The sequence below is a fragment of the Strigops habroptila genome, chromosome Z, assembly GCF_004027225.2.
Source record: "Strigops habroptila isolate Jane chromosome Z, bStrHab1.2.pri, whole genome shotgun sequence".
NCBI classification, from domain to species: Eukaryota; Metazoa; Chordata; class Aves; order Psittaciformes; family Psittacidae; genus Strigops; species Strigops habroptila.
Window position 1 is genome coordinate 67,963,669 of NC_044302.2, and position 11,305 is coordinate 67,974,973.

The 11,305-nt window shown below is 37.8% G+C and overlaps 1 protein-coding gene across 2 annotated transcripts in view; it reads left to right on the forward strand.

Annotated features, from left to right (window-relative positions):
* The window catches only part of BNC2 (basonuclin 2), a 333,331-nt gene that overhangs the window by 317,579 nt on the left and 4,447 nt on the right, over positions 1-11,305 (forward strand). The window contains exon 6 of one of the 2 annotated variants that reach the window (XM_030470480.1): positions 7,054-7,501. In XM_030470480.1, the coding sequence (XP_030326340.1) occupies positions 7,054-7,501 (448 nt within the window). Of the gene's footprint in view, positions 1-7,053; positions 8,363-11,305 lie in introns of those variants that run through there. The other variant, XM_030470479.1, reaches the window with a different exon arrangement.

Genomic DNA, 11,305 nt, shown 5'->3' on the forward strand with positions numbered 1-11,305 from the left:
CCTCCTGTCTGTGGTTTCTTTGCAGTGTTGGAATGATAGGGTTGGGTAGTATTACTTTGGCAAATCATGTATTTGCCAGAAAATGCATTTTCAGAACATTTGAAGTATAAGAGATTGGGATACTGATTTATTTGGAAACATGGGAAAAAAAGGTGTGGTGGGATAGAACTAGAAATGTGGGAAATTATTAATTTCAGAATTTTAATTTCAGTGTGCTTTGATGTTTGAGTGAGATTTTCATCAGGGAACTTTGTCACAGTCAGCCAATGAGGAGCAAGAGGCCAATAGCTAGGACATTTAACTGGGACATTGGTTGTCTTGGCCTTTCTGTCTGACTGCATCAGGGACTGGAAAATGGGTTTCCTGAGTCCCTAATTGACTGCCCCAACAATTACGCTGCTGCTTCATTCTCCTCTCTTTATCCTCTCATCCCCTTAAGTGTAATCATATTTTTCTCTTGCTAAAAAGTAAGAAAACAATGCTTTATGTTTCATTTTCAACAACCTGCCCTGTCCCAAACTGTGAACAACACATTCCACCCAATTTTTCATGCAGTTGGTTTTGTGCTCTGTATAATACTTGAATTTAAATAAACAGAGTACTCTTTATCATCCAAATTCCCTAACTCTGCTTGTGCACATCAGAGATGAGGCTTGCCCTTGTGCAGATAGTAGTGCAGGCACAGGTGCATCCGAAGTTGGCCTAGAGTCATGCATAGAATTCATGCCAATTTCTTTGCCAGGACAAATTCTACTCTCTGATACATTTCTCCTCACTCACTTCAAAAAGAAATAAGAAGACTGGCTAAATAAAAATAAAGTAGGCATTACATTTTTCTTTTCAACAAATGGATAGTAAATTAGCAAAATCAGGTTCATTGACAGTGTAGAAAGAAACTGCCCAGTCTGGATTTATGAGCTGTGTAAATGGCATGTATGTTTAATTGACCATATTTCCTAGGTCTTTTGTTGGTGCATAGTGCATCTCTCACTACAGGAGCTTGCTAGTAGTAGGTGGGGTGGAACCAACAGTGAATTCTGATTATGGAAGAATACTTCCATGAACTTCACAAGAGAAGGAAAATGTTACCACCAGTGGGATCATGCCCACAGTCAGAAAGCTGCTGTAGTTGCTGTAGCTCTCTGCATTGTGCTGCCACTGAAACTCTTCTCTGAAAGGGCAGTGGTGAATTGGGAGGTGAGATACCCTTGCCGCTTGGCCAAACTCACAGATTGCATGTGTGTCATCATTATCGTCATTACAGCAGCACTGATCTATTCTCAAGATCATTGAATTCAAAAGGGTGAATTCACTCTGGTGAGGACTTTCCACACACTTGCCCACCATATGTCTGATTCATGAATAGAAACTTGAAAGAACTTGAAAGAAAAATGTTAATTATGTGGAAAAATCAGGCATTCTAGGCTTTCTAAAATAAATCAGACTTTGTCAAAATTTTCTTGCCACAACGAGCTACATCTCAAAAAGGTCTTGGAAAAATACTATGCTTGGTTTCAAGGGTACATGACATGTAGTACAGAGCTAAACAGATGTTTGGACATTTTTTTGGCACATGTAATATTTCAAGTTCTCAGAGCTAACCCTCTTCACTATTCCTTCTTTCCTAGGATGGGATAGATCTGGCAACTGGAGCTGAGTGAGATAGGCTTTTGTTAAGCTCTTTTGACCTTGTATTTCTGCCTGTAAGCCTTCATTCACCAGTTGTCTTTATGCAACATTTCCTTTGCCAGGATCAAATGTCATTTTGTAGTTGATGTACAAATAAGCAGTCTAAGAAGTCTGACGTCTTTCAAAGGATCTTATTAGGTCAAATATTTTATGTTTTCTATACATATATATACCTCTGCCATTCATTGAGGTTCTTCAAGGTTCTTTCCCTGCATAGACAGCATCAAGTGCAGTGTAAAGAACGTCAGATATGGCCGTAAATTAGCTACCTCAGGTATGAGGAATAATGGACCCACAGCAAGCTGAAGCTCAGCTGGTTTTGGTTTACCTTGCTTCATGATTTTCGACCTGTTTAATGGCAGTGCTCGTGCACTGGCGCAAATCGCTCTGTCCAAGCTGTGTCTCAGCTTACTCATGGAACGTTGTTAACATACCTGGGAGCAATATTCAGAGGAGGAAATGGTAATGGCATTGTAAATCACATCAGGGAACAGAACAGCTGAAGCAAGAAACTGTAGGTGCCAAGGGGAGGAGCAAATGAACATATGGCAAGGTGGCTAGCATTGGCTGAGAGCTAGTAGAGGACTTGTTAGGATTTGAGAGTGAAAAAGCAGAGGAGAACTAGTTGGATTAGGATAGAATATTTCAATTTCGTATGGAGGAGGGGATCTGGAAACTACTGGAACAATTTAAGATGGTTGAATAAGTACGTTTTCCAAGAAAAAAAGCAAGGAAGATCAGCACTGGATGAGAGGAGCAAAAAATAAGTCACATTTATCAAGAGAAAAGGTAGTTTGGGCTTGGCCAATATTTGTGATGCTGGAGTTTTCTTCTCATGTTTTTCTTTCTGCTGTTCGCAGCTACTAGGTCAGACTGCAGGTTGTCAGCCACGCTCTTCTGCCTTTACAGCTGAATAATAGCCTTCATAGCTTCATAGCAAATCGTGCTTCAATTCTTCCCCTAAACTAAATGCTGTTCTATTTGGCGATTGCCAGTGCTTACCTTTTCCCACGAAATGTCTCTTTATAAACTCCTTTGTCTGTACTGCTCCTCTTTCTAGCCTGCTTTTATCCATACTCTTCTTCCTTAGTTCCATTTTTTTGATTATGAATCCATTATTTGTAGCTGTCCTTACATACGTGGGCATGTTCCTCCTACACATAACTTTTCCCAAAGAACCCTTGGGAATGCTGCAGTCAGTCCTGAAAAACACCCTCTTTACGGAGGGTACCGTAGAAGCAGCACCTTGCACAGTATTCTCAGTCTATGCCTCATGGTGCAATGCTACTTTTAGTTGTGTGGCAGGTGGGAAACGTGCAGAGTTGGTCTCTGAGCACTCTAGACTGGTGCATCTATGAAAACATACTTTTCCTTCCTTCCTATCCCAGCGATCATTCAGCTCCTGGACATGTAAGTTGCTAGCATCTTCAGCACACAGTATTTTTAATTCTGAGGTTTTAGCCTCTGTGACTTTGGTTTTGTCATAAGATTTCAAAACTTGATGTTGAAATAAATGAACATTTTCTCACAATTTATTCCTCTCATCCTTACCAGGATGTTTTTGCATATGATATTTAGGGAGAGTATTAAACACAAGTGAAATAGATTAAGAAATGAATGTAAAAGAATCAATTCTTTTGAACTGTGGTTGCATAATGGAAATCGACTGCTATGAATGAACCTATGTTCAGAAGTTATGAACAGCAGAGCTAATGCACTGCCATGAGTTCATCTTTATTATTGCATTACACCTGAATCAATTGATAAAGTAGCTTCTTTTTAAGGCTAGGAATGGCACTTAATTGAATAAAAGTCAATGTAATTATATTAGGAGAATCCAACAGTACTGCTGACAGCGGAAAAGGGACACTACTGAGCAGAGTGCCAGAACTGGTCCGCACATTTCTGCACATCGTTTGCCTGACAGATATTATGGGCTGGTACATACTTTAACTAGATTACTGATTGCCACTGCTGTAAGTGAGAATTGAATAAAGAGAAGCATCTCTTCTTATCAGAGCATGAGCCGGGTTTGCATCCTTACACTGGTCTTTCTCAGAATGGCCTCTGTCCTTCTGGGGCTCAGTGGCCCTCTTTAATGTGGTAATTTATTCTTATCTCTTCATTCAGTGAATGCTGGAGTTATTTTCACTGCATGCCTGGCTGCTGTTTTTCTCAGCGGCAAACTGAGGAAATAGGAACACAAATGTGTGGAAACAGTTACAGTTATCCTGACTAGTTTCTACTCTGCAGTAAATTTCTGTATCAGGGGAGTGAGGAAGAGAAATCATAAGAAATAAACACAGGAGCACTTTATGAGTAGTTTGCAGTTAGCATTATGATGATAAGCACAAATGTGCTTTTATGGTCATGTAATAACCGTGGTCAGTGTGGACAGGCCTTCACAGTAAGCATTTCCTGTACTGCACTTAGCAACTTTACATGGAATTGTATGCCATCTGACACCAGGAAGGCAAGGGACTGCCAGGACTACAGTTTGTCATTCATGTATGTGTGCACTGCATGCATCTGCTAAAAAGTCATTTGTGGATGATAATGGGGATGCTGTGAATATGCTTTGATTAATTTGCTTTATGTTTTTCATATTGTGTATTTGAGTCAGTTTCCATCAGGACAACAGTATAAGTGAGATTACAACTGGCAAAAATGCAGTTTCATTGTCAAGACTTTTTTAAAAAGTCTGTATTTTATTGGTTTCAGATATTATATTTTTTTGTCTTTTTTTTTTTTTTTTTTTATTTTTTTAAACCAGATATGTCTGGACTGGAATGTGAATTTGTTCTCTCTCTCTCTCCCCCCCCCCCCACCCTTTTCTTTGTCTTTTCTCTTCTTTTCTCTCTCTCTCTTTTGTGATCTCAATTTAGCAAAAGATTAGAAAGCTGATCTTATCACAAGGTAAGCTCAGCCTTCCTAAGTGCAGTGTGGGGATATGCATAATTACACTTCTGCGCCTTAAAAAAGCAATGGTGCTATAGTTGCTTGTGTTAAAGAAGTATTTCCCATGTGGGAGAAAAACAAGGAATACTCTCCACTTTTTCCACCCTTGCCCATACCTCTCAACTGTTTCTCATTAGGAGAGAAATTTTCCATTCTAGACCCTCCCTTATTGGAATAATTGCATCCCAAGCAGACACGATTCAATGAAACTGCAGTTCAGTATCAGTTTTATGTCAGAGAACAGTTACCTGCATTTGCAGGTGAATGGAACGGATCACTTCTATTGCTGTTTTCTGTATTTATTCCCAAAAGTTATGTGCAAAAGACAGATGAATCACAAAGTAAGTGATAGAAAATTACAGAAATTAACTTCATATCAATTTAATCTTCCTATATTTGCATTTTCCTTACTTACCTGCATTGAACTGCTGTACTCTGTTTGAGACTTCAGTTGGTTGAGAGATATGTTTCAAAGGGTTTCTTAAAACAAAAGCTTCCAATAAGGAAATATTGCTAATAGCTATTGTTCCCCTTTCCCCTCCTCTTTTTTTTTTTTTTTTTTTTTTTTTTTTTTTTGTGTGTGTGTTTTGGGTTTTGGGTTTGGGTTTTTTTTTTTTTGGTTGGTTGGTTGGTTGGTTTTTGTTTGTTTTTATTGTAGGACCTGAATGTCTGTAAAATATTTGATCCTTGTTGTGTCTTCCCTTGCCAATTTATACCTAGTGCTTTTATGTAAATTGAAGTATTCTTATGTTAAAATGCTCTCTTTCTCTCTCTCTCTCTCTCTCTTTTCCTTCCCCTTACACTACCCTCACCCCCCTTCTTTTCCCTCCTACATTTGGGCTCTGATCTGCAATTTATAATGGGCAGACAGACTGGTGAGTCTGCATGTTGTAAATTGCGGGTTTGGGTCCTTAGCTTGCAAAGAATGTTACGCAGTAGAACTTCGCTAATTCTTTTTTTACTGACTTGAAAATCCAGTCACCCTTCAAAGAAACTGAATAAATGTTTGTTGTTTCCTCAGCAATGGTGCACATTCTGAATAGTGAACCCTAAAGTTTTCTAATACTGAAAACTTTATACTGATTTCTTATTATTAAGCACTTTGACAAAATGAGCATGTTCTCTGGTCAGAGGTCTTTGATGTCTGTCATGTTGTTTGTTGTTTGCATTGCTAATTCAGAAAATGCAGTTTTTCAAAGAGGAATTCCTGACACCACTGCAAATCAGTGAGGTTCTACTGCAATGGATGAATAAAGCCAATATCAAAAGTGGAGAGTAGAATGCAATATTTAAAATAATAAGCTGCTTTACACAGTTACTAATCCAAAGGCTTACTTTTTTTTTTTTTTGCAAATATAGAACTTTATTTCTTCAGAACAAGGGCCTAGATCCTTTAAAACACTTGAGAATATTTTAAGTTGCAGCTCTTGGAATCTGGTCCAAACCACTGTCGTCAGTGACAGCTTTTCCAGTGTCTCTTGAGCACCTACACTGACTTCAGCACATACCTAAACCAAAGGCCATGCTTAAGAGTTTTAATTAATTTGGGGCAAATTCTCATTTCCATTAGTAGGGTCTTTTTACTGGAAATTACACTGCTTGGGTCACTCAGCACTGCATTGGACACACAACTGGGAAAAATACAGGGAGGAATGGCAGTGTCCTCCCAGAAGGATGGAACCAGTGACTTTGGCTAAGATTTTAGGAAACTTATATGTAGATTTCAGAGACTTGTTCTCCTAAACCCTTCAAGTCTTTTCCATCTTGGTTTGGCCCAATTCTGAATCCCTCTATACCCAAATTAAATTATCAGAATCAGGACCTCTGACTGTGTATCATTCAGTTACCTATATTTTTTTTCTCCTCATATATTTCACTTTCACAGTTATGTGAGTACATATATATATGTATATATATATAAATAAAAGGTATATTTATAGGTATATATAAATATATAAGGATATGGATCTAGAGACAGACAGAGAGACAAACACACACAGATACTGCATATATTAATAATATTTTCTCTTGAAGCAAGGCTTTTAGGAAGGCCAGCAGGGATTCAGAAACCAGAAGAGCATTTTGTGTTTTCTGCTAGTGCAATTTATTATTTTGTAAATATCAAATAAAAGGGCTGTAGCTGCTGCTGGGGACTAATGTTGAGGAGCAGCAGCTGAAAAGAAAAACAATGTGGGGGTGTGGGTGTAATTTGCTTATTTTGGATTGGTTTTATGTTGAAATTTGTTCACTTATAACAAGATTAAATTTTCCAAGAAACATGGATTGGGGATATTTTTATGATAAATTATTGATAAATCAGAATTTGGATTTAGTGCTTGATGACTGTACATTTAATCAAAAATAACATACATTTTTCCTTTTCTCCCTTCCTTCTTCCTTTCTTAGACACAGTGCTAACATAAATCTGCACCGTAAACTGTTGACCAAAGAACTGGATGACATGGGCCTGGACACCTCACAGCCTTCTCTTAGTAAGGACCTCCGTGATGAATTTTTGGTGAAGATATATGGCGCTCAGCATCAGATGGGGCTTGACATAAGGGAAGACACCTCCTCACCTGCTGGTACTGAGGATTCCCATATGAATGGGTGCGGCAGGGGCATATCAGAAGACTATATGGTCCTAGACCTGAGCACCACCTCCAGCATCCAGTCCAGCAGCAGTATTCATTCCTCAAGAGAATCAGATGCAGGAAGCGATGAGGGCATTCTCCTGGACGACGTCGATGGGGCAAGTGACAGCGGGGAATCTGCCCACAAAGCAGATGCCCCTGCCTTAGCTGTAGGTATGGGCACTGATGTCCCAGGATCCCTCATGTTCAACAGTGTTTCGGTGAGCAACGGTGGGATAATGTGTAACATTTGCCACAAAATGTACAGCAACAAGGGGACCCTCAGAGTGCACTATAAAACAGTGCACTTGCGAGAAATGCACAAATGCAAAGTCCCTGGGTGCAACATGATGTTCTCCTCTGTCCGTAGCCGAAACCGGCACAGTCAGAACCCCAATCTGCATAAAAACATTCCCTTCGCTTCAGTAGATTAGTTCAAGGATGGACACAGCATAATGCCAGCTCTCAGAGAGGGCCCACCACATCTGAACTGCCATATACAGTCTCCCTTTATATATATATATATAAAAATATACATATATATATAATCTTTTCTTTTTTAACAAAAGAAAGAAACACCAGGTGCTTTTTCCCCGTTGTTGGTTGTTGGTTTGGGATTTTGTTTTTTCCTTTTTATTTGGGATAGAAACAAAAAGGTAGGATCTTTAATTTGGGGGGACAGACCCTTCACAAAAAAAGCCAACAAAACCAAGAAACAAACCCACAGAAAACTTGCAGTTGTCCCTAGTTCTATTAGAATGTTCTTGGTCATCTCCAAAAAGACAATTTGTTTTACTCATGACTTTTGCCTGAAAAAAAGAATGAAAAACAACAACAACAAAAAAAAAAAAAAGCGCAAACAAACAAAAAGAGAAAAAAAATCTACTTAGTTGTCTTTGTGTCTTCTAAGCATTGGGGATAACGTTCTACTAAGCATGGCTGTTACACTTGTATATATATATTGAGCCTTGACAGGCCTATGATGTAAAACAATTGTATTGATGGTGGTTTAACTCTTCTTTCTTTGCTTACTTTTTACAGTTACATTCAGCTGTTAGATAAACAGGAAAAATAGTTTGCTGGCTAGTTCTACTCATTTATGTTAGCTTTAATGCACATTTTTAAAAGAACCACGGTCTTGTTTTAACTACCTGCTAGATATAAGTAATACAGAGGTGCTGGCATGCTTTACAGTACCTAATCTGATACCATTTTTTGTCTTGTACTATTACATAAATCCAGTCATGCACTTTTTCGTACACTACAAGGGGATGTGTAATAATATCCATGCTTTTTTTTTTTTCCCTTAAACTATTGCCATATTTTCAGTAAGTGTCTTTAAAAAAATACACTTAGATAAAAGTGGTCTGGTCAGTATGAGGGCATGAATGCCAAACAAAGAGTATTAGTGTTTAGTGTTAATACAAAAGTGCCAACTTTGCACACATTTAGAAAAAAGAAAATGTAGTTACTCACCATTACCACAGTTGTAGTTTTTGAACTACAGGAAAAAATACTTGGGAGGGAAAAAGGATAAAGTGAAACACAGAATTCTTGGTGCTTTTTTCAAGTGCCAATTATTACTAGAAACAATAGTACATCTTCATTCCTTATATACTACATTACATAAAGGAAACAGAAGAATTGTGTCATGTGAATCAGTGGAAGCTTTTTTCTTTTGTCAAACATGCATAATATTTGGGGATATAAATGCTGATACTACTTGTCACAGAACAAAGATGAATATAATTTTGTGTGCTTCTTACTATGGCCTGGATTTTTTGTGGTGTTTAAAAAAAAAATACGAAAGGAACAGGGAAATAATGTTAACTATGTTGTTCTGTAAAGTTGTCTTTTTTGCCATGGGAATTGCTGTAGTATGATTAAGGCATGTTTTATAGAAGCAATCAAAAGAAATTAATGGCAGAAGCACTTAGAAGCTCTGAAAACATATGCTGGACGTTTTATTGGGTAACTTTCCCTTTGGATAAAATTAGGGGCCAGAAAAAAGGATCTCTAGTTACATTAATGTTTTGTGTTTCACCAACATGGTTTGTCAGAAAATAACAAAAGTCCGAGAAGGATAGCAAGAAAGAGAGTGAGAATGGACAGGGAGAAAGAGCAAGCAGCTGAGAAAGGCAGAGAGAAAAAGAGGCTGTCCTCTGAATCTTTTTTGTTTCCGGTGTTTACACGTTGCTTGAGCTGGTAAACCACACTGGCAGCCTGAGTTACCACAACATACTGACTGAGTGATGGTATTTACTTAAGTTCAGTCTACAGCCAAAACCATTTGGGTGTGTGTTGTAGACTCTTTTCTTTACAAAACCAATAACAATAACACAGCAAAAACAAACAAACAAACAAAACCCCAACGGATATTTCAGTGTACAATAAAATATTCCTTCAGTGAGAATGTGTTCCTTTTCTGTATTGCTGACCCAGAACATTATTCTTCTTAGCTGAGAGTCAGAAATGCTCCATTGTTTCAGCTTGTTGTTGTTTTGATTTGCTGTGCATTTTGATTATTCTTACCTTTATGCCCGCTTGAGTACTTAACTCCTGCTATGTTTTCTAGAGGAAAGTCTTAATACGGATTTCCTCTTTTTTAGTACTCTTTATGCATTTCAGTATTCTTGTTTCCAAAAGTAGGAATCAATAGCTAATAAATCAGTGTTTGCAGTTGTAGAAAACAAAAGAAAAATCTTTCTAAATGAATTCTCACTATGTTCCTATGGATTACAAGCCTCTGATCACTTTTTGATGCTGTACACTGATGAAGCCTAGGAAACATTTGTGGATCCCACAGAAACTGTAAGGAAAATTTACCTTCTGATTTAACAAGAAGAAACTTCATAGCAAAAAGCTAATAGCAGTTTCACAGACTTTTTTCTTTCATCTTTTTTATTTTTCCTCAAACTCTCAACTACTTTGCCTTGTTAAATTGAGTAGGAAGATCTGCTTTGCTTTGTTTTATGTTGAGCTATCTCAGTGTGTTTGTGAGAAAGGGAAATTAGAACAGTAAGGGTGCATTCTTCTTAAACGCAGGGACCTTTGTAGTGTTATCTGTACTGCACTCCTGTCCCTCCTCCCAAGCTATTAGGACAAGGAAGATGGAAAATCTGAAAAAAAAAACCCAACAAAAATTGAATGGTATCTGCAGAAAGAAAACCCCACTGTTTTGTAGTGTGTACGGTATAAATAAATATAATTTTTAATGAAAAACACATTTGAAGTATATAAATAATTCCTCACTGAATGAATCACTGTTCTGCATTCTCATTTCATTCTGTTTCTGTTAGAGGTCAAATGGTTTTGGTAAACTTGTTTGGAAATTTAAACATCATCAGTAGATAAATTCAGCAGATGAATTGCATAGGAAAAAAAATACCTGCTTATTACACAAAATGAAACAGACCATTCTAAAATGTAAAGAAGCAGAGACAAACCTCAAAAAAGCATTATAAGCTCTGCAATCCTACTTTTATGGCATCCTAAACTTCGTTCAGATTTTACTTGAGCTATGTAGGAGATATCATCTCTGACTTGTGGACAGAATATTACGCGTTGTTTCTAGGCGAATCAAGCGGTTTCTGCAGTGCTAGTGATACTAATGTCAGAACAGTCTTTGTATTAGAAGGGCACTTACACTTACATTGAATTGAATGGCATTTCCCTCCTTCCTACTTACCATGCACCTCTATGAAAATCTGTATATATCAGAATTGTTCCTGTGGTGGAGTTTGTATCATCTGAAGTTATCTGAATAATCCTTAAAAGGGCTGTGTTGTAGAAGTTTGACTTTACCGAGAGAAAGTAGCATTTCTGGGTGATCTTAGTAGCAACCCAGACTGCAATAAGCATAATGACCAAATATCTCAAGTGTCCTGCACAGGGCATGGCTGTAGTTGTGTGATGACAAGATACATGTTGTGCAGTTGCTTATGCTATCGCAAACCTGCGGGTATCCCTTCAGTTTCCAAATCTTGTCAGTCAAAGCCTTTTTACAAGAATTAGACCAACTTTGA